The 26,868-nt window shown below is 38.0% G+C and overlaps 2 protein-coding genes and 1 long non-coding RNA gene across 3 annotated transcripts in view; 2 read left to right on the forward strand and 1 right to left on the reverse strand.

Annotated features, from left to right (window-relative positions):
• Window positions 1-20,469, forward strand: part of LOC115922359 — a 38,678-nt gene extending 18,209 nt beyond the window's left edge. The window contains exons 11-28 of the mRNA XM_030981263.1: window positions 325-540; window positions 3,940-4,074; window positions 4,654-4,857; window positions 5,752-5,949; window positions 6,759-6,919; window positions 8,126-8,420; window positions 8,909-9,088; window positions 9,873-10,067; window positions 11,459-11,656; window positions 12,055-12,158; window positions 12,724-12,883; window positions 13,700-13,857; window positions 14,055-14,334; window positions 14,964-15,228; window positions 15,630-15,804; window positions 16,186-16,396; window positions 17,984-18,192; window positions 19,757-20,469. Coding sequence (XP_030837123.1) covers window positions 325-540; window positions 3,940-4,074; window positions 4,654-4,857; window positions 5,752-5,949; window positions 6,759-6,919; window positions 8,126-8,420; window positions 8,909-9,088; window positions 9,873-10,067; window positions 11,459-11,656; window positions 12,055-12,158; window positions 12,724-12,883; window positions 13,700-13,857; window positions 14,055-14,334; window positions 14,964-15,228; window positions 15,630-15,804; window positions 16,186-16,396; window positions 17,984-18,192; window positions 19,757-19,933 — 3,521 coding nt within the window. The 3' untranslated portion in view covers window positions 19,934-20,469. The remainder of the gene's footprint in view (window positions 1-324; window positions 541-3,939; window positions 4,075-4,653; window positions 4,858-5,751; window positions 5,950-6,758; window positions 6,920-8,125; window positions 8,421-8,908; window positions 9,089-9,872; window positions 10,068-11,458; window positions 11,657-12,054; window positions 12,159-12,723; window positions 12,884-13,699; window positions 13,858-14,054; window positions 14,335-14,963; window positions 15,229-15,629; window positions 15,805-16,185; window positions 16,397-17,983; window positions 18,193-19,756) is intronic.
• LOC115922188 lies at window positions 1,084-3,475 on the reverse strand. Its single transcript, XR_004063350.1, has 3 exons — window positions 3,199-3,475; window positions 2,456-2,603; window positions 1,084-1,157 (listed from the first exon to the last, which is right to left on the reverse strand). It is a non-coding gene; the product is annotated as an uncharacterized LOC115922188 (long non-coding RNA).
• A 467-nt stretch (window positions 20,470-20,936) lies between the features above and the next one.
• Window positions 20,937-26,599, forward strand: LOC115918494 (thrombospondin-type laminin G domain and EAR repeat-containing protein-like). Its single transcript, XM_030980502.1, has 5 exons — window positions 20,937-21,243; window positions 22,102-22,349; window positions 22,868-23,064; window positions 24,327-24,479; window positions 25,731-26,599. The coding sequence occupies exons 1-5, from the start codon at window positions 21,181-21,183 to the stop codon at window positions 25,778-25,780; spliced, it is 711 nt and encodes a 236-aa protein (XP_030836362.1). The 5' UTR covers window positions 20,937-21,180; the 3' UTR covers window positions 25,781-26,599.
• The last annotated feature ends 269 nt before the right edge of the window (window positions 26,600-26,868 follow it).

The following is a 26,868-nucleotide window of genomic DNA, read 5'->3' on the forward strand; positions in this document are numbered from 1 at the left end:
GTATGGTTATGGTCACGGTTTGCAGTTGGGTTTTAGTTTCAATAGGTGTTAAGTTAGAGTTACTTTAGGGTTATATAGATATAGTGTTGAACAGAGAGTTCAAATATCCCAATTGAGAGTGTGCATTCACATATTTATTACCCTCGTTAGTAGTATTCCCTTGTCGGTAGCCTTGTCAGTACCATTGTCGGTACCCTTGTCCTTTTTTTGTACTGTTTTTTTTTTGTACTGTTAAGTGATTTTTCAATAAATCCAAAGAAAATGATTTTTTAAAATGAATACTGTTGAAGTTGAGCATTTATCATCAATGTCTCACCTATGCAGGAGATTTCGGTGTCAGTGGAACTGTCGACGGTGTCACCCTGACGCCTGCTTCCGTCCTGCAGACCAGCGGAGCTCAGACCGTGACTGGGACGTACACCTTCAGCGCCTCAATCACAGCTACAGAGAATGTCGTGGTTACAGGCACGGTGGATGGTGTGGACCTATCAGAGCTCAAGGATGAAGCAGTCTACCTTGATGGAAGTCATGACATCACCGGTAAGGGGCAGGACTGTTTCATGTTCTTATACGTAACATGCTACAGTCAAACTTGTCTATAAAGACCACCCAAGGGAAACAGAGAAAGTGGCCACTGTAGACAGGTGGCCTTTTAGACAGGTTCTACAATACACAATTCTCTTTCAAGGGAGACAAAATGCATGGCCACTATAGGCAGGTGGTCTTTATAGAGAGGTGGTCGCTAATACAGGTTTGACTGTACATGGCAATGACGTGCAGTGGTCAAGTTTAATCATATGGACTTTACATATATGTGTGTTGATTTACCCAGAGTAGCCTGGTACCCCAGCATTGCTAAGTGCCCATTCAAAACATCTGTGTTGAGAGGGACAAATGTAGACAAAACACCTCGTCCAAGGATGTATAAGCACAAGCATTGGTTGAACCTAGGACCTCATGTATAAGAGTCAAGAGCCTTGAATAATATACCTTTCTACTCCCACTGTAGCCCACACGTACATGTACATGTATATAAATGTCGTAGTACGTGTGAGACGATAAATGAAACTCGGGAAACGTGTGTTAGCGTAACCGGTGCTTTAATTCATAAACCGTTGATTCTCGGTGATTCATGCACGCAGAAACGGGAAAAAACCCTGCAATTGGCAGAATAATAAAACAAAACATGTTTTAGTATTTCAAACAATTACAAATGTCATCTTCACAAATACATGATTATATCAATGAAATAAATCAAAGTAATTACTAAACAGAGATATTGTATATCCTCTTGATTAAATGTCATATTAAGTATTATAAAATGGCTCTAGTATTTTAAGCATCGTGATTGGTCAATACGCGTCACATGACATTGAAAAAAATTTGATGCAAGCACGATTTTGCAGAAATGAGTGCAGAAAAAGCGCAGTAAAAAGTTATATTGCACGGTGCGTACGCGTGACCATGGAGATCATAGTGCGCGCGCGTACGTGTAGTACGCGCTCCCTCGAGTGCATTGCAATTATTGTAGGCTACGCGTACTTGTACGCTCCACCATGATCCCCAGCGCAACGTACGCGTAGCTTAGCTCTAGCTAACTAGCTAGATCAGAGCGGCCAGCGCCAGCGGGGTATTATTATAAAGGAAATTTTTATTTTACTTTTGCCTTGGATTTAGGCCTGTTTTGACTTTTGGATTTTATAATGAAGCCAGGAATTTCAGCTGTCTGATGTAGACTCGTCTCTAGACCCACTGTATGGATTTTATTTTTAATCAAGGCAATGAATCCCATTGACTTTTTGGTAAGCCTGCAAGGTCTTAGTCTAGAAGTAGAACCAACATAACTCTAGATCTAGATCTAGATCGAACTCTCGTAGACTCTAACTTATTAGATCTAAAGTTTCGTTTGTTGCTATTTGTGTCGCTATTTTATAAAACAAATAACGCACTTGACCCTGTTGTGCAAAACGTAAATGCAGTAAATGCTCGGTTTCTTCAGATGGTTCGCACTGTCAACTCGCCGCAAGCGGCTCGTTGCACAGAGCGGCACCAATCTAAAGAAACCTCGCGCGTACTGCATTCACCGCTATTGCACTCTGGGCCGTGCGTTATTTGTATAATTACAACTTGATCTCCAAATCAAATCTGTTTCATCTTGATTCTCTTGTAAAATCACTGAAATCAAATATTATAATCATTAACTGGAATGACATAATTATATCTAAACATCAAATCAGCTGTAAGAATCTCAAACAGTAATCAGAGCATCATACTTGCATCAGACAAACAAGAATACATGTATTTATCTGTAAGTATTTATAATACGATGGAACAAATATAAAATTGTCCCATAACATCAATATACATATAAATTGTTAAACACACTGCAATATTAGACTGAGTAAAGTTACACAAAGTCTGTTGCAAACTTTACCAGAATATCATTAAAACATACCCAAAGTCTTCAGCAATAAACCACTGAAGCTCTCAACTACAGTGGAGAAGGAAGTGAAGGGGAAAAGGGAGACACCAAGAAACTACCAGCAATCAACTCAGCTCAGCTCAGCAACAGAAGCTGCAACATGCAAGTCCTGATCTTGCCCCTATAATAATGTAACAACAATAACAGTTACAAGTATTTGCTCTCTAAATCACACTAAAGGAAATTCTCATATCATCTACAGCTAATAGTAAATAGCTAGACATAAACACCTAGACATAAACACCACAGGAAAATATCAACAATATTCTTCATATCATACACCCAAGGTGTATAAAACTATCATCAACTCACATCTAGGAATCAACTATGGGCGCCGCCATACTTGCTAGCTTATTTACATGTTACTGCCCTCAACGTCAAGATACATTTTTACTTCACATGTGTGTGAAATACAAAATGGGAAAATTAATCCTTAAATTATCTTTGCAATCCCTCAAAATATCTTTTCCGAAATATGACGAAAGAAAATGTTGCATAAAACAATTTTAGCACAAATGTCTCTGACATTTTATCTATAAACAGCGTAATATGACCAAATTAATGCCCTAACCAAAACTTCTGTTCAACATCATAAACAGGCATTCTTATCATCATAATTACTTCAAACAGACATCTATATCCACCTCAAACTATGCATTATCACTCACTATGATACAGGATTAAACCAAATATCTATTTCAATAAGCATAACTTACTCGAAAATACTGCCAAACAGTTGAACCAAAACCCTCGCTAAAACAAGGAAACCGCGTGACTCTGTAATACACAGCTACAGGCACAGCAACAACGTCCTCTCCGCAATTGAACGTGACATGAATGTGATTCAATACTAACATGTATGTTAACACATTAACATGGGCGGCGTATCACACAATAAATCATTCATCCGCAAAATCATGTGCAACACGCGTAGCGAACTAATTTGCATAATCGGACAAGTCCGCGATCTACATAAAACATAAACTAGTTCACATTCCCACAGTAACTTATCTGTTCACTCTCGTGAAAGGCCTCTAACTCATGTCATGTTTTCCCAACTGAGTGACCTTGCGGGTTACAAGACGTTTGATGGAGCTATTTAATACCATGGGTGCTGGTCATTGATGGTAATACGGTGAAGGGATGGAGGTCTAGGACCGTGATTCAGGTATTTTACCCCTCTTGATGGAATCACCTTGAAATATATTACAATTCAGTCCTTAAAAGTTCTTTGACTAAAATCCTTTCTAGCTGTCGATGCAGGGCTCATGGCATTCAATGGGATCTGACAATGGCCAGTGGTCTGACGATCAATAATGGTAATATGATGGACTGGATGGACTTCGAGGACCTTGACGCTGGCATTCTATGTCCGTCTATATCATTGCCCAGAAATATAGCGTAATTTAGTACTAGAATGTTGTTTGACCAGTTTCATCTTTTGTGTAACCTTGCAGGACCCATGACGTTCGATGGGGCAGTGACCATGGGTGCCGGTCTGACGGTCACCGCCGGTAATACAGTTGACGGAGTGGACATTGAGGACCTTGATGCTGGTATCCTTCGCCTGTCTGTGCAGCAGGATGTATCAGGTGAAATAGATGAAATAGCCCCACTGCACTACTTATAGCTACTTGCGCCCTCTATATATCAAACAATGCCTAATCGGTGACCATTCGTCCCCCATGATCCCCTTTTTCTTATGTTAATTGAGAGCTGATTTAATAAGATAAGCACCTGTCAGTGACCATGTAGGGAGGTCTTATCCCTCCTGGCCAAACCAGTGCAGTGGGGCTTTAAAAATCCCCATGGGGAGGGGAGGAGGGGGATGGGGGTAATTTTTTGTTTACGTTACCAAAGGATTTATTTTTTACATTACCATTATTCGAGCAGCTGTTGCCTTGTAATTAAGCAGCCACCATCTCATATTCTAGCAATGAGGATGGTTTATTTGTTCTTTTTTTTTTATATATCTTGTTAGTTTATTCTGATGACAAAATCAGATTGTCAAAATATTTGCTTGTCTGATTCAGCCACTCACAATAGTTGTTAACTGGTATGCTATTCTGGCAAGAAACATTACTGCTCCTAGTGAAATTATTACAAAGAGGGGATATCTCGTAGTTAAAACATCTTATAACAACTGATTTATGGTCTATTGGCTCCTACAGCGGAATACACCTTCACCAGCCCACTGACTGTAGAGGCCGATATAACTACAGACGGTACCGTGGACTCATTGAACTTCCCTTATGACGTTGTGCTGATTGATAACCCTAACATGGTTAACATTGCGGGACCTCTAAAGTTTGCAAACGATGTCACTTTGGAGTCTCTTGTTCTTCGGGACCACATCAACAACATCAATGCTCTAGGTAAGGAAGGAGGAAACACAGTTGTGTGACAGCTTGTTCAGATATGCCATAGTAGACCGCCAGAGTTTAGGCCTACTGCCGCCGTTTTACGTTTACTAAATGAACGGCAAGTGGGGAAGCATACACGTATACCCACTTATTTGTGTGTTATAAGATACAAAATATGTGAAGTGCAGTAAGCTAGAATGTACTTTAAAAATCCCTTTGGTAACTTGACATAGTTTACCACAGCATATGTTAACAAGCCTAAAAACAGACAATTTTGGGACCTAAACATTTTGTGATTATTTTTAAGATGGCCATTTTTATGGCAAAAAATGTTGTGCATTGCAAAGATGTAATCTAATTATTTGTTGACTTAATTAAAACTTTTTTATGATTTAAACTACTTGAGAAATTGTGAATATTTTTATTTTTATTATTTATTTGCCATTTTATCAATGCCTTCTACTTGATTTCAAAATGCCAGAAGTTGCTATTTTACCAATGCTTTCAAATACTTTCAAAATTTCAGAAGTTGCCATTTAACATATAAATACCTGTTTGTTGATTTCACAATTCCAGGGATTTGCCATCCTAATAATGCCTTCTAGTTTATTCTAAAATTCCAGGATTTGCCATTTTATCAATATAGAGTGGTCCCTATTGTTTGTGCTTATTGGCATCTTCGGCACACTTGAGAATATGCCTATCAACATTTGTGGCAAATTAAAGTTTGATATGTTTCCTTTATTGTAGTGTGAAGTTTGAAGTTTATTTGTTCCACATTTACATAAAAAACAATTCATTTAAACTGATGAGGAATAAAAAGATACAGGTAGATTAAACTTGAATGAAATATAACGTTCAGTAAATAAGTAAATTGTTGCAAGGGAAACTTTGAAATTCATCCAGAACCTTACAGGAACCTGGACCTCCTACTCACGGCTGCTACGAACACCAAGAACATTCAGCAAGTGAGTGGAAGCGTTGAGTTTAGCACTGACATCTACCTCAACGATGACACCATCATCAATGACAGGATCGACGGTGTCAACCTCAAGACACTGGTTCCCAAAACTGTCTTCAATTATGGGAACCAGGAGATTACAGGTTTGTCAAATTATAATTGTATTCATCAAGAATGAGGCTTGTTTTAATTTATGAATATTTATAAATAAGTAGATTAATTGTGTATTCTTCTTCGAATCACTACTGGGATTTGCCATCTTAAATGTAAATACGTAAATAAAAGTTGGATGAAAAAGTGAAGAAAAAAATATTGCTACCATTATCATTATAGCGTATAATATTGTATACGTATGGGAGGCGAAAAGCAAACTGAATCACTGTAACCCTCAGGTCTCTCCTCCTAGTATAACTGATTGGGGGTGTGCAGGTCGGTGATCCACTATACCGGGGTTTCCCCCTACTCTTATACGCATAGTACAGTGGGTTCTTAACGTGCAAAGGAGGTGACTCTCCTCTACACAGGGCCTCCATTGAAACAGGGGAGGGGCACATTAACACACAATGCAGGCGTCAGTCATCCCCCTGGGTTGGAATAGAATCCACGATCTTTGGTTTGACAGGCAGACGCTTTACTGATTGGGCAAACTAGCCTCCTCGTGTATGGTACACACATAGAAATAGATTGTGTAACCCGAATTTCTAAGCCTTTTCAAAGTGCTGCAAATGTTAGTTTTTTGTGTGCTTGGAATCATATTGTTTTATTCATCAAATCTAAAAATTATCAGGTTCTAGATTCATTTGATTCCAAAATCTTGCAAGACATTAATGCTCAAATTGTGTCTTCCACAAGTTCTATTGCCACTTGTTAATATAGTCTCAAACTTTCTAGAGGCTTCCTCCACAATGAATGTACATGCATGGTCAATATATTCAACGTTATCTTTCAAAAGGTGTGAAGACCTTTGCGAAGGATGTGGACATTCAAGCCGACCTGACGGTCAGTTTGCACATTGATACAGTGGACATCAATGATCTAGATGACAATGCCATCAAGCTCAGCAGTGGAGACCTGAGCTCTATTGGAGATCTGGATTTCAGTGGAAATATAGAGGTATTCTACAGTGGCTTGGCTAGGGGGAGATTAGGGACAATGACAAGAGAAAAAGAAAGAGAGAAAATGAAAGGCGGAGTTGGTAAGGACAAGAATAAAAGATGATAGAAATGGTCATTGTTAATTTTATACAGTTGCTTGGCTATAGGGAGAGTGGGGGAGACAAGAGCGAGAGGGGGAAGGATGAGAAGAGGAGATGTTACAAGAGGAGGGGTGAAAAGAGCAAAGAAGAGAAAGGAAAGGGAGATTTGGTAAGGACAAGAATAAAAGATGATAGCTAGGACCCCCTTCCCAATTAATGATTTTGTTATTGTTAATTTTCATTTTATTTACCGAGGAAGAACTAGCTACCTCCCTCAATCCCTACACCCTCTGCTGATGCCAGTACCCTCTCAATGGCTTGATCCATGCTACGATGTTTGTAATTTTGATATGTTTTCATATGTCATAGTATTGGTTAAGTAGTTCATAACGTCCTCCTTAAAAGCAAGAATTTCTCAGGCCAATGGCTTTTGTTATTACATTACAAGGACAGAAAGAAACTCACAGTAACACTCTTGAAAAAATAAATTTATGGTAATTGTTTTTGAAGTTAAATGGCATAGAAGGGGTTAAAGGTAATACAAAGTTTTGGGAAATGTTGAAAATTGGGTGGATAGTGATTCTTTACAATTTTGATACATTTGGATGCCCCTGTGGATGTATTATAAGCATTAGAAAAATTAAGCCCTTAAAACACTTCTGCTTTCAAGAAAAATTGAATATTAAAATTTACTGGTGCTCCCGGTAAATTGTGATAAATTTCAAATAGCGCCTAGGGCCGTTTAATGGTAGCTGCGACCATGACAATCTCAGAATATGTAGTTGTGATATATAATTTACAAATGGAAATAGCTAATCGGTCGATTTTAGTCAAGAAACATTTTTTTTGTATCTTAATTGATATCTTGACCTTGAGAGGGGGCTATACAACATAAAGAGTTATTATTTTCGATTTCATAACTTAAGACTCAATTTCAACTGCAACAACGATCACTGAATATTGTCGGATCGTATATGCTTCCAATATGTTCATTTGAACCAAATTTCATGACCCCATACCAAAACTTTGTATTACCTTTAAGGAGTCGGATATCACTTGACTTCTTATGGCCTGTCCAAAGCTGAGCAGTGCATTAAATAATTCATTATGTATTCCATCTGCAGTTCCAAGATGAAGTCACCACTAACAATGCACACACATTTGGAACCTCCACCACGCTCTCGGACCTGGTCACCCAAGGCACCACGGAGACAATCGCCGGCGCCAAGTCCTTCTCCGCAGTTACGTCCAGTGAGAATGTCCAGGTCACTTCGACCATCAACAGGGTGCCCATCGATAAACTGTACAGCGAGGCGGTCAAGCTGGACAGTGCATCAGAAGTGACCGTCTCGGGGTCATGGCAGTTCAGCAATGATGTAAACATAGGAGGGACCTTAAGTGTATCTGGTGATATTGATGGTAAGTTTATGTTTACATATGTTTCTTGAGTGTTACTAATGATATTGGGCATATAACTTATACGACATTGGTGGTAATTATTGTGTAAAACTAGAAACTCACAATTTTGCAAGTTGTGCAAATTTGAGGTTTCTTGCTGTAAATTGGTTCTACCAAACTTTTTTGTGTGTGCTACACAAAAGACAGTTTACTATATCGCAGAATTTCATGTTTTTGGCTTTACAGTTTGTAGCTGTGGAAACATGTAAATCTATGCAAGTTAAATGAAATATGAGGTTTACACTAGTCTTCCAGATAGGATACATTCTTTAATGCTACAGTGGTGGCAATCATATATTTATTTATTTGGCCTAATTTGGGACTCTTCTAGTAAGGACTGCTTGCATAACAAGCTTTCAAACAATCATCCGTTGATACCTGAACTGTCTGTTCTTTGCAGTTGCACAGTATATTAACACAAAACCTTTACCATTTCCTGAATGTTCTAGGCATTGACCTGGACAATGCAGTGACCATCAGCGGTGCCCAGACGATCACCAGCGACACCTCCTTCACCCAGACTGTGACCGCTTCCACCAGCCTATCGATCGGTGGTGACCTAGTGCTCAGTGGAGACTTGAATGGAGAAGACATCGAGGAGGTGGAGTCTGATACACTAAAATGCTCAGGTACGTTCTTTGAGATGTTACATCTGCGCCCCATCTTAAAAAGAGTTAATTGTATTACTAAATAATAAAAACGGTGCTTAGAAAGCGCTTACCACCAAAGTCTCTAAGCGCTATAACAAACAAACTAAAAGGATAAACAAAACAAAAAGAAAATGCAACTAACCCTACAAATTCCAATACATATGAAATATACATCAACGTGATTGAAATGGATTGATTACAAGACTTCCATGCAGCAGTTGTACATTTCCAGTCGTCCTTTTTGAAGGATGTATTTGCGATGGATAGCAAGCTAGACTTGAGTTGAGTTGCGATCAAAAAGAAATACATGTATAGGAAGTCCCCTGCTTTGACGAGTGTTTGGCAGGTGGTCAAGACATCTAGCTCAACGTTCTCATCTTTCTTTGTTCAATTAATCCTTTAGTAGTTGCGAACATTTTGTGTATATTATCACCTGATGAAGTGTTGCGGAGGTGCACGAAACATCGTCATCTTTTAGATCCCTTGTTGACCATACATTGTGAGACAAACGAATATCACTAGCGATATTATTTTCGATTTTGTGTATAGTTAGTTAGATTTTATGTGAAATTAATTTTATGTCATGACTCAAACACTTTGAACACTTTGAACCAAATCATTGATCATCATTGATGTTATGGGGACAAATCTAGGTGATATTGTCATGAGGAAAATATTGATAGAAAACTCATTCAATAGACATTTGTAGCAATACCATTTATTGCAGGGATGCCTTATACATGATGGTTTCTTCTTGTTTCAGGTGCCCAGGTAGTAACAGGAAGCAAAACCTTTGAGACTCTGACCGTACGGGACGACCTTGTGGTCTCGGGCACTGTTGGTGGAGTGGATGTCTCAGACATGAACGATAATGCTGTATTTACCTCGGGAAATCAAGACATTGCCGGTGCCAAGACGTTTGGAGCAAGCCCTACGTTCACTGATGTAGATTTTAATAGTAAGTTATCGCTCAGAATAGCCGGTTCACACATTTTCAATTATTCACAAAGATAGATGCAAATGGGGTATATCTATTATTCTGTTAAACAATCCTGAAAAAACTAATTAAATTTACCACATTTTCAAGCCCTATTTTGGTCTTAATAGACAGAGACACATTTTTAGCTCATCCGGCCTAAAGGGGCCGATGAGCTTATGCCATGGCGTGGCATCCGTCGTCTGTCCGTCCACAGTTTTCAAAATGCTTCTTCTTCGTTATTTTTCAACCGATTTTGAATCTGATTGTTTCATATGTTAGGGCTAGGAGGGGGATTTAAAACTTGTACACAGAATCGTGAAATTCATTATCTATGCTAATTTATGCAAATTTATTCAAAATCACAAAAAATGCTTCTTCTCCTTCATTTCTCGACCGATTTTGATTTGGTTTGCTTTATCTGGTAGAGCTAACTTTGGTACACTAAACTTGTACACAGAATTTTGAAATTGTTCTCTATTAATTAATGATGGTAATTTATGCAAATATATTCCAAAAATAATAAAAAAAATCACAAAAAATGCTTCTTCTCCTTCATATTTCGACCGATTTGATTTGATTTGCTTTATATCATAGAGCTAACTTTGGTACACTATATCTCTATGCAGAATTTTGAAATTTTTCTCCATTAATTATGGTACTTTATGCAAATTTATTTTGTTTTAATTCATCAGTATTATGCATGCATTGTTTCATTCTCTTGTTACCTCCTAATTCTTCAATTTGTTTAAATATTTTAACAATTTTCTCACACTAACTCGTTTTTGTCCCTTACGAAATTGTTATTTTGCCATATTATTCTGTTGACATTTTCTCACACCAATTTACTGACTATTTATACCTCTGTCCTTTTCTTATAATAAAAGGTGAGTATGTTTACATTTATCTCTTACTAAGTCATAAAACTATATATTTTTCAACCAATTTTCATTCCATTTCCTTTAGTTTCTATTTAAACTTGTACAGCTAAATGAAATTATGTCCCTTCCAGGGCATCAAATTTTTATTTTTTGACCAGTTAGAAAGTGTACCACATAAAATTTACGATATTTGTTGTTGCGAGATGCAGATGAGCGCTACGTCATTGATGTTCTGGTACTCTCTTTTATCAATATTCGACTCCAAACACATTTGTTTTGAAAATCACGCAGAAATGTGTCTCAATGACATCCTCTTTCAATTTAAAAAAAAAATCGTAGACAAAATTCTGTGTAGCAAAATTAACAATTACAAATTAAAGTTACCACAAAGACAGATTACCATCTTTATCTATACGGAATTCAGAATAATGCTTTTTTGAATATTGTTGATTAATATCATTCTGTTTGTGCTTTCTTTAATAAAAAAAACAGATGTAGTGAATGGAATCAGCGTTCCAGGCTTCTTCGACACAGTCCTGACCCAAGGCACAACCCAGACGGTCCAGGGCACGGTACAAACCGTCGACGTCGTGATGGAAGACAACGTCATTGTCAGCAGTACCGTTAATACTCTGGTGGTAGAGGATATGTGGACCCACTCAGCAAAGATCACGGATACTGAGTATACAAGTGAGAAGGGTTTAGGGTTTAGTGCGTCCTTTTGTTAATGAAATATATTTGAAGAGGGGGGATGGGAGGAATTACAGAAAAATGGGGTGAGAGAAGGATAGAGAGGGAAAGAGAGACATATAGAAGAAGATACAGATAAAAATATTTGAGAGAAAGGAAGATGGATGTAAAAAGAGAGAGAAGGGGAGAGAGAGAGAGATATATAGAGAAGGGGGAGGGGGAGTAGGGAGAAAGAGATAATAGAGATATTGGTTTTGATCCAGGCACCTTTTGGTCACCGGCCACTGCTCTACCCTACCACAGTGCCTCTAAGTTATAAGAGCTGTACATCATTAGAACTATTTGCTGATATGATTTATTTTCATCTTAAAGCAGCATTTCTTCCTTTTGTCTTTCAGTTCCAATCGAGTTCTCTGATGTAGACTCTGAGGATGATGTGACTGCATCAGGAGCAGTAGATGGGATTCTCATCAGCAGAGATGTAGCTATCTCGGCTACAGCAGTAAGATCACACTTCCTTGAACATTGATTAGTTATACCAATGCAATATATGGAAATGCAATGAATACATATGTTTTGTATCAAGGTTAAGTGATAGACCAGTGATCCTATCTTGGATACATCAATAAGATCACACTTCTTTGAACATTAATAAGTAATACCAAATGCAATGTGTGGAATACAATGAATACATGTACATCGTGTTTTGTTTCTAGAGAGACCCTGGTCGTAAAACTATAATCAAGGTTAAGTGATAGACCAGCGACACAAAGTTAAGGAGAACCAAAGAGTTTGCTATGTGACTGATCAATACTTAACTACTTGTTAAACGCTAATCATTGAATAATGATATACCAGTAAAAATGGTAAATATACCTGTAAAACAGTTTCTGTATTGATCCAAGGATAAAATCAAGTGTTAAAACACTTTCAAAGGTTCTGACTATTTAATTTAATCACACTTCAGAAATAAATAATTTCTTCATTTTACTGATGCTACATATTATTTTTGACAAATGCCATTGTGAATCATGTGAACTCCATTGCATAAATTCTCTTAATTTCAGGATCAAGTTTTTACAGGAGCAAAGACCTTTCAAGCTGCAACCTCCTTTGGTGCAGACATCAATGTTGAACTGGTCAATACTATTGACATCTTGCAGTTGTGGAATAAGGTCGTTAAGAATGTTGGCAACCAAGATATCACAGCCGGAAAAACATTTTCAAGTGAGTGTCAACCATGTAAATCAAGTCAACTCTGCTATAGAATTGATAATTTTGTAAAAATGTAGTCATTTCGTGTTTGGGAGTGCTAGGGCAAGATTTGTCCAACACAATACTACTAATTGGCTAACGTGAATTTTGTATACGTTTGTAATAGTAATAAAAAAATTAAAAAATTGAAATTCAAGATGTTTTGTTCTACTTTCCTTTGGGGGATGTTCATCACCTACAATCTAATTTAATTAATTTCATCATCAACATGATCATTTTATTAAAGTCAGAATTGTCCCACTTATATTAGGGGTTACCGACTTTCGTGCCATGATGACACTCCCTCCCTCCACTTTTTCTTGTCTCGAACATCCTCTTCTTTCAGACCAACCTTTCTTTCTTCACCATATCTTTCTATGAAGTCTCGGGTCTTCCTTTCCCTTTTATGCCATCCACTTCCAGATCCCACCCTCTTTTCACAGGTTTATCATCTTTCCTTCTCAACACATGACCCACCCATCCCTCTCAATGCACTTCACTTTACCACCTCCACCATAGTTTCCTCCAGACCAAACCTTTCCATGACCTCCCTTGTGTTGTACTTCTTGCTCTGTTCTATTGGACAGTTACAATGCATTGAAATCAAATGGATCAGTTTAATCGGTTGACAAAGAAAACCCTTGTGTAATGTTGATTTTGACTTTTGGTAGAGTACTTTTCTTCACATAATGTTTTGACAGAAAAAATTATATGATCTTTGCTTGAAGATTGTCACAACATAAGAGTGATCTAAATGTTGCACTGTGCTGGTATTTCTTTTGCTTTAAGATGGGATCACAATCAATGGAAACCTAGCAGTGACAGGGACAGTCGACGGCGTTGATGTATCTGACCTTGCAGCTCGTGCTGTGGTGACATCGGACGTTAATAATGCTGTTCAGACCATCACTGCAGCCGTCACTCTCTCGGCCGTTACTGCTGAAATGGTTAGTTGACAAGCATGGTGTTATGTGTCCTCTAATAAAAGAATGATCCCAATCAGCAATAAACTGTAGAATATTTTTTTGTTTTTTTGTTTTAGTCACATGATTATATAGTCATAAACCTGTGGGTGACTGTGCGAGTTGTGTCATGCAATAGTGTAAGTGCATGTCTAACTAAGAAAACCCTATCCCCCATCCAGAATGTCAACTACGGTGGACACCTCCAGACAGTCGACATCCAAGCCTTGGATAGTTCCTACTTCAGCCGTTCAGCCTCCTCGCAGACCATCATCGGAAGCAAGCGTTACACCGGCATTGTTACCATAGCAACCGGTGCTTCTATCACTGTGAATTCCCTGGACCTAGATGGGTTGTTGAACACGTGGGACATGGACCAACTGCATGAGGAAGTCTGGATGGACGACGCGGTGGATACCGTTTACGGTGTCAAGACGTTTCAGCAGTGTATTTCTATTAAAGGTGCGTTCATAAAATATGTACAACATCAGTAATGTTAAAGGGTTTATCTGTATCTGTATTATTTTTTTCTCTGCTATGTCCTGATGTCGATGACCAACAATTATGTTGGTGTATTATGAAGTGGAAAAAGATTTTCAATTGGAGTCCCTTTTCTCTTCAGGTGTGTGGAGGGACTTGCACATGCATGGATCCATGGTACACCTGCCCTCAAGTTCATACTGCACAATATTTACTATTCAAGGTGTCTTTCTTTATTCATGCATGTATAGATCTATACTGTTTGAGTCATGTTCAAACTATATCTTCACTAGTTAATTCGTGTTCATACAGGATATTTACCATTCAAGATGTGTTCACATATAAACTTTTCACTGTTTAAGGCATGTGCACCCTAGATCTTGACTGTTCAAGACATATTTGCACTATTTTTTTACTGTTCAAGATGCGTTCATACAAGGTCTGCACCGTTCAAGATATGTTAATTCAGTTTACTTACTTTTGAAGGTGTGTCCATATAGGTCTTAATACAAGCTAGCCCTGAGAGAAAACATATTTTAATCCAAAAGAGTCATGTTTTGGGATGGCTCTCCTCAAGAAACAAGTTTCAATCCCTGTTATTCTTTGTCTAGGTGACTTGCTTGTGGACGGCACCGTCGATGGTGTGGACATCTCGGACAACGTGATGGTGACCAATCAAGTCCAGTTGGTTACGGGATTCAAGGCCTTCACCTCGGACGTCGCCATTGATAGGCAGAATCTCAACTTTGAGAACAGCATAACCATTGACGGAGTGGATGTATCGGACTGGGGAGGGCATGCAGTCTTGAAGGCCTCTGGCTATACCATCACTGCAGATCTAGCGTTTGAATCGATTCACTTTGATGAAGATGTAGGGTGAGTGATCCTCGGTTTTGAGGGATAATGGTTAAAGATAAGTGTTGGTAATTTGTAGAAACAGCGTGGAAGGAAATGTTTGCTCCATTATTATACTCTATGCACTACCCGGGTGAAATGTGAATTTTGTTGAAGTCGTTTCTACCTAATTACTCTACACTCTTAGGTGGAGTTTAAACATTACCTTTAGTAATACCGCTTGCAAGAATGTGGACTGAATCTGTTCTGGGTCTGTTTTAGATGACCGGGGTAATAATATGTCTGTAAATCACTTAGAGACATTGTGGATCTAAATCCAGAATATTCCTGCATTTTTTCCTCCTCCTTCCTTCCTTCTTCTCTTCCCTCTCTCTACTCCATCTCTTCGTCTCCCTCCGTCTACTCCTCCTTCAATCAAACAGGGTGACAGGCCTATGCAGTGGGCTGAACTTCTCTCCAAGAACTTTCATGACCAAGTCCAGAGACCAGACAGTCACTGCCATCAAAACATTTCAATTTGGGGTCCTTTTCTCTGGAAACATGGATGTGACTGGTACAGTCCAAGGAGCTGATGTACAAGACATTAAAACAACTTCTGTAAGTGCACAGTATATAATGTGTAATGAAATATTATATTTTAGGATATACAGTCGAACCTGCTTTAGTGACCACCTGTCTACAAAGACCATATTTTTAGTTTCCCTTGAAAATGATTTCTCATTGAAACATGCACTAAAGGAACCTTTCTACAAAGACCACGTGTCTATATAGACCACTTTTTGTGTTTCCCTTGGGCGGTCACTATATATATATATATATATAGACAGGTTTGAATGTATAACACTTTTTCTATTGTGAAAGAGGGCATTTTTAGATTTGTAAATTGTTGAACTGCACAAATTTTTGTTTTGCATCACTGTCAATCGCTATGGTAAAGACTACAATTAATAATCATATCTGAAATTTACTGTCCCCCAGCTTCTAGTATCGGGCGAACAAACTATCACAGGTCCTTTGGTGCTGCAGACCCGTCCGACCTTCTCAGACATCACGACGACGGCTCTCATCGACGGTGAGGATGTGGTAGAGCTCTATCTGCGTACACACAGTACACCAGCTTTGGACGACTTTGAAGATTTCCTGGATGACCAGTGTCATCTCCTTGACGACATGCATGATGCATTCCAGAGTAAGATGATCTTTTGTGCATGTGTGTAGGATTCATGAATGTTGGGATAAGTTATACTTTTAAAGGTACCAATCACCCAAAAATATTATTGTGTTTTATATACCTCACTTAAGAAATCCAGCCATCTGATTGGTCGAAATTGCATTCATAAACTTTAACTGTTCCCGAAAATTCCCGGTAACCATGGTTAAAAAACAGTTAAAAATCCCAATAACCATGGTTATTGGGAAAATAGGTCAGTCTCCATGGTTACCCCATAGGTTTACATGTTAAAAAATGGTCTGAGCGATCGAGGATACCTGCGAAGAATTGGTCGGTAATTTCAATACAATTGAATCTCGATCGATCTTACCAACAATTTTATCTTGCATTGTTGACATGAAGACGAAAATAAACTTCCAAAAACAAAAAAACAACATCTGCCGATAGATCTTGATCTAAATTCGTGCCAATATGCATTCCAAAAGTAAAAGAAGGGCCTGTTTAATGGAGCAGCCGCGAAGCATCCACAACGCGAAGCCGTTTCAATCCATTTTAATGTATGTATAAGAAAAAACTGCTATAAATGGTAACAGAGCGCGATAGCCGAGCGGTTTAAAGCGCTGATTTTAGTTACCTCACCTTTTGTACGCAAGAGATCGAATCCCATCTTCAAAAAAAGTTGTTTTTTTTTTCTTTTTTCTTTTTTTTTTTCGTTTTTTTTGTTGTTTTTTTTGGCATATAAAAGTATTAATGACTGCTTTAATATTCGAGAAATAGTTGTTTTTATACGCTCTCGGGAAGGTTACAATTGGGCTATCACCCCCGGCACGCCTCGGGTAATAGCACAATTCTAACCTTCCCTTGAGCGTATAAAAACAACTATTTCTCTCAAAGCAGTCATTAATACTATAATATGTTAGGGGTTCCATGTGACTATACTATAATAAAATTTAATCTTAAAATATTACTGCTATAAAGAGATATACTGTACATATAAATATATTCTTGATGACTACAAAAGTGACTTGTTAGTAGACTACCACAGACTCACCCATACGCGCTCGCATAGAATAGGGGCGGCAGGGAGCCCAAGTTGGACTTGCGCTCTGTACACTTGGTCTAATATCACTCTTTTTTTCTTCATTCATTGCCCTATGAAATGCCAGGTAAAGTTTATTTTAGGTTGATTATTATACATTCTAGCAATATATCTGTTATTTTACAGATTTACCAGCTGCATTTCAAAATCTTGCTTCCGGCAATTACCAGAAAGCATCATTTTTAAATTTGCATAATTTGACTGTTAATACAATGGATGAAAATTATCCTTAACACGAAACATTGATGGTATCGATTCCCATTTTCTTGCTTGCACAGTTTTGTTGTTGATAAAATAGATAATGATACTACTACATGTTCAATATTTATGTTCAGGATTTTTCCATTCCTATCAAGCCTTATGTCATCCACAAAGATGGCTAACCATGCATGTACATACTGCATGTATATGTTTTAAAACCTGTTCTTAAAACAAATGCTAAACAATATGGTTGCTTTAGAATCCAATGTTCAAAATTCTATTCATTGGTCCTTGTCCTCATGTAGACCAGGCCTACATTTTGAGATACCCAGAGCTGGTCCAAACCATCCAGACCAACGGGCGTGGCAAGATGAGGGGGTACTATTTTGATGGGGTCCAGTGGCTATTCCAGGCTATGGGTGACCCCATCTTAGACTCGACTGCAGATAATTCATGTCAGGATTCGTTCATCTACCAGTGGAATGACGTTAATGACAGATTTCAGAGGTTTAAGGTCAGATCTATTATCATTCCAATTTCATGAAAGTTCAATTCAATTCATTTCCACAATTTACAAATCAATAACATATACATATGAATAATAGTGGCGGGATCATGGAAAGCACTAAATTGGCTTATAGAAAATGACCCCTTAACATATATAAACATAACATACAATATTATACATTGTAAGAAAATATCAAAAATTATAACAGGAAAAACATAACAAAAAACATAACAAAAACGTCAAAATTAAATTTTTAAAAATTGATAAGGAAGAAAAGATAGGAAATATTAACAAAATATTATCATTCATTCATAAAGTAAGATATTAGCTTTTGAGATGTGTGTGTCAGAGAAAAGTGCTTAGAATATATATCTTGGTTTCAATGTAAAACCAATGAATTTGAATCAGATGAGAAAACATGCTACCCTGTGTCAAATGATTGAATGTTGGAAATTAAAGAACAGTATATTTAAAAATTTCTGCTTCCATTATGATTACTTCTGCCAAAAAGACATTGCAAGTTTACATACTCTATAAAATGAAATTATAAGTGACCTGTGAATAGTCTGATAAATGAACTGTATGTGTATGCACTCGCATTGATCCCACTTCTATATTTAATATTTTGATGGATACAACCCCCCCCCCCCCAAATAAAAAAAAAACCTGTCATAATCAAACGAAGAAACTTACAAAAAAAAGGCACAGGCGAAGATCTATCTCAGGCCCTCCCCCCCTTCCCCCCCGCCCTGCCAAAGTTAAAATTCAACATTTGTTTTAAAGGTACTATGTCCCTTTTGCAGCCTACCTCAAATTATGTAGAACTTTGCAGGAATTATGAATATGTCATGTATGTCCTATCTGTGAAATTTAAACGTTAGCAGTGTCCTCATATTCAAATTATGCAAGGAAACTCGTTTACTTGCTAGACTTAACTGTCAGACACTATTGAGTGACTGACTGGCTTTTTTTCTTCTTTGGTATTAACATACATGAAAAGAGTTGTAAAGGGTACATGAGCATTTGTCTACATCAATAACCCACTTCTTTTGATGGCCAAGATTAAACTGATTGAATCTTTGCGCAGCATAAAACGTATGACTATTCGGTACAATTGTCTGAAAATCAAGACTATTACTTTTGGGCTCTATAGCCCTAAAGTCGATTTGACAACTAATAGTCATTTTTTCCCACTTGAAGACATTTTCAAGCCCCACCTTTTTTAGGGATGTTCTAAATAAGTGTTATCTTTCAAATGCAGTTGGAATTTAACTTTTTCATTTTTTTGGCCTGCAAATGGGACATAGTACCTTTAAATCCAAATAAAATTGATTTAATTAACAAATTACAATGACTATAAGCTCATGGCATTTGATGGGCTAATATGCAAAAGGTTCGTGGTCCTTTCTTTTCTACCTTGTTAATCATACCATCTACAAAGTATCTTTATATCTATCTGCTTTTATTATATTGATTCATTAAGCCTTGTTCAGATTGTGATGAATATAAGAGCATTAATTTAGTAATGGTATTAATTTAATAGTATTATGATTGTTTTTACTTCATGCAGACACTCAAGCTGGCGTACATTCACGATGTTGCATTTTTTGATCACGAGGGTTGGCTGTTCATGGCTGTCATCACCTCAAACGTTGCCAGAGGCTGTGAAGAGCTAAACTTCCTCCCGCTCAGTCTTGAACCATTTAGATATAACGCCTATAACCTGGATGGTAAAGTATTGATATGATTCTAAATGCTCTTTCAGATGTGATGCGATAAAATGCCATAGTTTATGTATGTGTTACTGAATTTTCTGAGCTTTGTGTCATGAAATATAGAAATGTGAAGAATATTACACTTTATGTCATCGGTTTACCGCTTAATATCTGAACAATGTATGGTGTGTTGATAATTGTTCTGTGGTCATTTCCTACCCCTAGCTTAAATTTTGGACCAAACAGTATATCTTACCCTAGTCTACATATCTTTACTCTATATCTTTGATGAAATAAAGCACAAAGTAAATGCTGCAGGAGCAAATGTTAAATGATCAGTGACGTATTTCTCTATTTTGCCCTAAAAAATCCACTGCAAACTTTATGATCTGACTGCAGTCCAATTTAGGTAAACAATGACCTGCCCCCACCACCCATTGAGTGGTGAAAAAAGCAAGAAAAGCAAGAAAAGAGAAAAAGGGGGAAAGGACAACAACATTAACACCTGGGCCCATTGCATAAAACCTACCATTGATGGTAACTTTGCTATCAATATTAACTACCATGGCAACATCACTCAACAGCCAATCAAATCATTGTTTACATGGAAGTTACCAATAATGCCAAAGTTAACGTCAATGGTCAGTTTTATGCAATTAAACCCCGCACTAATGCCAGTAATCAGAGGCCTTGTAAATCTGCATTTCATTTTCCAAGTGAGGATGGTGCCCCCCCCCCTCCCAATTGTTCCACTGTCCCCTCAATAGGTGACTTATGCTACGCCTCTGGTTGTCGAATGTCGTGTCTGTTGTTTTCATAGGCTTCCGCCTTCCATTGTTTATAATCCAGGCCTGACACTAGCAAGTGCCCACGCACAAAATCTAAATGCCAGACCCCCAAATTATGATTTTTTTTTTTACATAGGGCTCATACATAGAGACCTTAAAAAGTTCAGTCCGGCTCCCTTTCAACAAATTACTGAGGGAGCCCTGGTGTAATCATTTCACCAGGTATGTAATGAAGGTTCTGTAATATTTCATGTCTTTGTACAGTTATCCCGGCAGCCTTTGAGGGAATCACAGACCGCTTCATTCTCATCATCGTGTGGGCCCCTCTCGTGGACCAATTTTTCGTCTACCAACGTCTCGCTGGGGTGGGCTCTGTGTCCGTCGACCACTACACCGACCCGCAGACAAGCCAACCCTGTTTGGCCATAGCCAACCATAAGGCCGTGGTCTCTGGTAATGTGACCTCCGAGGTCCAATCAGCAGTGTACTGCATGGAGTTTGTGGCATCTGGTTTCAACCACAACAACGTCATAAACACTCTGGGAGCTGTCAAGGTAGGAGATGCTATTTCCTTAAAGGGATTGGGTGACTTTGTCTCAGATTCTGAAACAAAATCCTGGATTTAGCTCATGATGCAATGATAATTATAAACCTTTAGGTCAGTCAGGAACCCCATGACTTTTACAAGCCGATCGCATGTCTTATTATCAAGGTATTTATGATTGGAAATCGAAATTTGAAAATTTGTTTTCTTAACGGTTTTCATAAGACTACAGTCTATTTGGGAAAATGAGTATGGTAAAACTGGTCACTCAAAGCTTTTTACTTTTTTGAGGCACTTCATGATCATTTTGAAGCGCAATTTTTTTAGGGCTTCAATATTACCCCATATCACAGACACTGATAACACGTAGGGCCATGCATCTCAGATTTAACATTGTTAAACAATGCCTTTATACAAAACCAACAAAACAAGTGATGAAAATGCAAAGGTTCTACAACACTGGTTCATTTACAACAGCTCCATAACCTTTTCATGCAATTTCAACCCTGGACCAAGCAAACACCTACAGTAGTGTAAACCTCATCCTAAACGTAACCTAAGATCCAATTGCAACAGGCGCCCTTACCCATATATCATTGATGGAATGAAGCCTATAGCAGATGAGTATAATCACTGTTTTGAATATTAAAGATCAAGAAAATTGTTCAGCTAGATAGCGAACTGCAGATTTCATTCTTTATCAGTGGTTGTGAAGAAAAAATTATCATTCTGCTAAATTTATTTGATTATATCAAGACTGTTGTATTTTTCATGATTAATGTTTCTTTTTATGAGAAGAAACAAGCCTGTGTATCATGTTTTTCATTGAAAGGGTAATCAGTTTTTCTTTTCTCTTCATCCTTCTCAGATTCATCCCTTCGTCTACGAGGGCATCCTTCATCTGGCTGTGGCTAACCGACTGGACACATCAAAGAGAACCTTCATGGTAGAGTCAGCTATCTGGGGTGACTTTTTCAAGGAAGTAGTCATCACCACGACCGCTGCAGCAGACGTGGCTGTCATGGAGTTCCATGGGACCTACTTTGTGGCCTTTGCCAATGAATTTGAGGGTCAGTTGGAGTTTGAAAACTATGACGTGCCTGTTTCTATATACACGTAAGTGGCGTATTTTCTGGACGTAAATCTTACTCTATTCGTGGATTACAAGACTGCAAAAAAAAAATAGTGATTTTATAGATTTAACAAAGTAATTGCACTTTACTATCAAATCTTAATATCTGATACATTGATTTGAGTATTAGGAGTGTACTTTTTTTGTTGAGTTTGCATCTCTGACTTTTAGCTCTATATTTCACGCTTATTCATTTGGTAGTTGCATTGTATGCACAAGCAGAACTATGTCCGATCAATATTTTCCGCTATACTGCCCAGCAGTCAGTAGCAATATCCTCATATGCGGTATATGATTTTGAATACCATTTCAGTGTGAATACTGAGAAACATGAAAAGTACATATGGCGAGAATAGTGGAGAAATATGTCAATAGTAAAGATTTCTGTGTTACGGTAAAGAGTACATTGTAAATATGACTGAATAGTGACAAGTATGATGTGAAAAGTTCAGAATTTTCTAGTGCAAATTGTTAACGATCTAATTTTTCCTGTGACATACAGCTATGTCTATGATGCTGATGGTGAATCTCAGGTAGACCTCTGGCAAGAGCTCCCTGCTTTCCGAGTCAAGTCCTTGGAGTTTGTGGTGCTCCACGACCAGCTCTTCCTGGTGGTCATCAACCGAACCAGCACAGTGAATATCTTCCGCTACGAGGGCATGCAAAAGTTTCAGGTCATCCACACAATTCCGCTAGAAGGTTAGCAACAGTAGACCAAGTTACTGACTTGAAGTTGGAAATAACTGCAGGATGCTTCTATAATGCAAGTAACCCCTGACCCTAATGTTAAATGTAATCTTGACCCTAAACCTGACCCCAGCCCTAACTCTGACCCTGAACCTAACCCCAGCCCTAACTCTGACCCTGAACCTAACCCCAGCCCTAACTCTGACCCTAAACCTGACCCCAGCCCTAACTCTGACCCTGAACCTAACCCCAGCCCTAACTCTGACCCTGAACCTAACCCCAGCCCTAACTCTGACCCTAAACCTGACCCCAGCCCTAACTCTGACCCTGAACCTAACCCCAGCCCTAACTCTGACCCTGAACCTGACCCCAGCCTTAACTCTGACCCTGAACCTGACCCAGCCCTAACTCTGACCCTAAACCTGACCCCAGCCCTAACTCTGACCCTAAACCTGACCCCAGCCCTAACTCTGACCCTGAACCTAACCCCAGCCCTAACTCTGACCCTGAACCTGACCCGGACCCCAGCCATAACTCTGACCCTAAACCCAACCCCAGCTCTAACTCTGACCCTGAACCTGACCCCAGCCCTAACTCTGGCCCTGAACCTGACCCTAGCCCTAACTCTGACCCTAAACCTGACCCCAGCCCTAACTCTGACCCTCAACCTGACCCCAGCCCTAACTCTAAACCTGACCCCGGCCCTAACTCTGACCCTAAACCTGACCCCAGCCCTAACTCTGACCCTAAACCTGACCCCAGCCCTAACTCTGACCCTGAACCTAATTCTTAACCTACTCCTGACCCTAATACATTGTACTGTCATGGTAGGATATTCTGAAGTTAAGCCAGTTAAATCACTGTTCATACACAGAAGCATGAAGCATTTAACTTGAGCAAAATTCATGCATTTGCAAGTACATTTACTAATTATTCTTCAAAATTTGATGATGCTCTTTATAAAACATATATTCTAAGATTTCCTTTCAGCATTTCATCTTAACCGATTTTGCCAATACTGTCTTTCTTAAAGCCTGTCTGCACTAGTTTTGCCAGAAGGAATTAGACCTCCCTGCAAGATCACTGACAGGTGGTTATCTCATCAAATCAGCTCTCAATTAACACAAGAAAAAGGGGATTATGGGGGCCAGCAGGCACCGATTGGGCATTGTTTGCTATTTACAGGGCCCAGTAGCTATAAGTTGTGCAGTAAGGCTTTAAGACAGCTTTACAGAACTTAACTTGATTATCAAATGTTTTCCCCTCTCTCTTAGGAGCTATGGATGTTTCCATCTACCCTTTCAAGAACGACCCAGAAATCATCCACATGGCTGCCATGGCATATGGCGTACGACCCACTCTCTTTGCCAACGCTCAAGTCAGAACGAAAAATGTTGATTCAATTATTTTCCGGTTCTTCTTTGATGGTAAGATTTTATTCATTTTTGTATGCCTCCGTTACGAAGTAGCCGGAGGCATTATGTTTTCGGGTTGTCCGTCCGTCCGTCCGTACCTCCCGTTCTCGTGATCGCGTTATCTCAAGAACCGACTGATGGATTCCTGCCCTACTTAGTTCATGTATGTATCTTGCAGAGCCAATTAATTGATTAGATATTGGGGTCATAGGTCAAAGGTCACAGGGCTCATTATGTATGCAAAAATAGCTTGTGATCACATTATCATTAGAACCGATGGATGGATTCCAGCCAAACTTAGGTCATATATGTATCTTGCAGAGCCAATTAATTGATCAGATTTTAGGGTCACAAGGTCATAGTTCAAAGGTCACAGGGCTCATAATGTATGCAAAAATAGCTAGTGATCGCGTTATCACAAGAACTGATTGATGGATTCCGGCCAAACTCAGGTCATGTATCTATCTTGCAGAGCCAATTAATTGATTAGATTTTGGGGTCACAAGGTCATAGGTCAAAGGTCACAGGGCTCATTATGTATGCAAAAATAGCTTGTGATCACATTATCATTAATACCGATGGATGGATTACCATCAAACTCAAGACATGTAATGTATGTATCTTGCAGAGCCAATGAGCCAATGAGTAGATTTGGGGGGCATGAGGTCAAAGATCAAAGGGTCATACATGTACATGAGAAAAAGCTTGTAATCACGATATTCTGAGAACCTGTTAATGGATTACAATCGAACTTGAATTTGAAAAATTGCTCTATGACGGAGGCATCATTTTCGACTGGGCGCAGTCAAATTTCCATCTAGTTTCTGGTTAAATTAATGAAAATAATATTTAGTTTGTATTTTGTTAATTTCCAGTGAGCAAGTCCAAGAAATATGAAAGACGTAAATGCAATCCCAATTTTAGGTTTAGATGATATGCGAAAAGTTTTTGATTTCTTGTTTCTATTATTTATTTTTTTAATTATTAGTCTAATTATAGAGATATTGTCTAAGATTTAAAGCCAATTTAGAGACTTTACTGTTACCAGATGGTTTGTTAATGTACTAAGTTTTAATTCTTTGATATTCATATCATTCAGAGCTACAATCAATCACAATGTTCCATAGCTAATGCAATTAAAATTTCTCTAAAACTCAAATCACGGTTTATTGTGTGTGATGGGCTTAATTCTCTATTATTGTAAGCTGTGATTTGCAGGGGTAATAATAGATTTTTTCAATCTTTTCCCCACAATATATGCAGGTTTCAAGACGGACACAACAGGTTGCAGTCGTCCTTTTACCGGTATATGAATATTTTGTCCTACTCCAAAATGCTGTAGTACAGATCTTTGATGTTCACTGAGATCTTTCAAGGCCAAACTTGTGTGAAATGGTAGCTTATAGCAGACACACACACAAAAAAAAAGAGAAAACCTGATGGTATGATATCACAATTCATTTTGTTTGGATTATTATGTCTTAATATTAAATCGTTATGATACACACAAACAAAATTCAAGCCATTTGAGCATACAAACCCTTACAGATTAACAGTTTGATTCTGACTGAGCAATGTTTTCTACTTAGAAGAAGTTGGCTTGGAATGACTTGCTAATGTGTCTTTGCTTAACGTTCTCTTTAAATGGCATGTATTCAAATATAATAGAGGTTTCAGTCAACATTCCAATTTTGTTGAGACATGGACAGTTATTCAGTAAAATCTTATATCTGTGTAGAAATCCAAACTCTTTCTTTCTCGTGTTATAAAATATTCAAAATATTTGCATGGTGATAGTAGAGTCTAAAATTGGCAATCAAATTGTCATGATATCTGATTAGCTCAAAGCTCTTGTTCTTTATCAATTAAAAAAAATGACTTTGCTGATGTGAGAATTTGCTCTAAGCCTGATTATTATCTGTCCCATGTAAAAGTATGCATCTAGCAAAAATTGTAATTTAATGAATATTGATACCTTTCTACTTAAAGTGAGAATGGATGCACCTTGCAATACATGTAATAATATTAAATAGTGATGACAATTTGATTGTCTTATTGAGTTTATAGTGAGTATGGTATTAGTGCATGACTTGCAAAGTATGTTCAATCCAGAAATATTTCATTTTGTTGCCGAAAAAAAAAAAGATAAAAATAATATTGATGCTAATATATATATGGAAAGTCTTGACTCAATTGAAGTTTTATAAATTAAATTGCTATGTAATCTGTTAAAATTTCTATATCTTGATGTCATATATGAAATATTGATGCCGCTAAATTTTTGACTGTCAAGTATGAAAAAAGATATTTAGTCTGTACAAATTGAACAAAATATCCTGATATTTCATGTTGACACAAACTAATCAACTTTTAAATATAAATTATATTGTAATGTGTATTA

Source organism: Strongylocentrotus purpuratus, unplaced genomic scaffold, assembly GCF_000002235.5.
Source record: "Strongylocentrotus purpuratus isolate Spur 01 unplaced genomic scaffold, Spur_5.0 spur5_scaffold_11, whole genome shotgun sequence".
In the NCBI taxonomy this organism is placed as follows: domain Eukaryota; kingdom Metazoa; phylum Echinodermata; class Echinoidea; order Camarodonta; family Strongylocentrotidae; genus Strongylocentrotus; species Strongylocentrotus purpuratus.

Bases quoted from the DNA above. Each gene is read 5' to 3' on its own strand.
- LOC115918494 (XM_030980502.1), top strand. From the start codon at position 21,181: ATGGAGTTTGTGGCATCTGGTTTCAACCACAACAACGTCATAAACACT. The intron at 23,065-24,326 runs GTTAGCAACAGT...CCTCTCTCTTAG, and splicing joins CCACACAATTCCGCTAGAAG to GAGCTATGGATGTTTCCATC. The intron at 24,480-25,730 runs GTAAGATTTTAT...CAATATATGCAG, and splicing joins TTTCCGGTTCTTCTTTGATG to GTTTCAAGACGGACACAACA.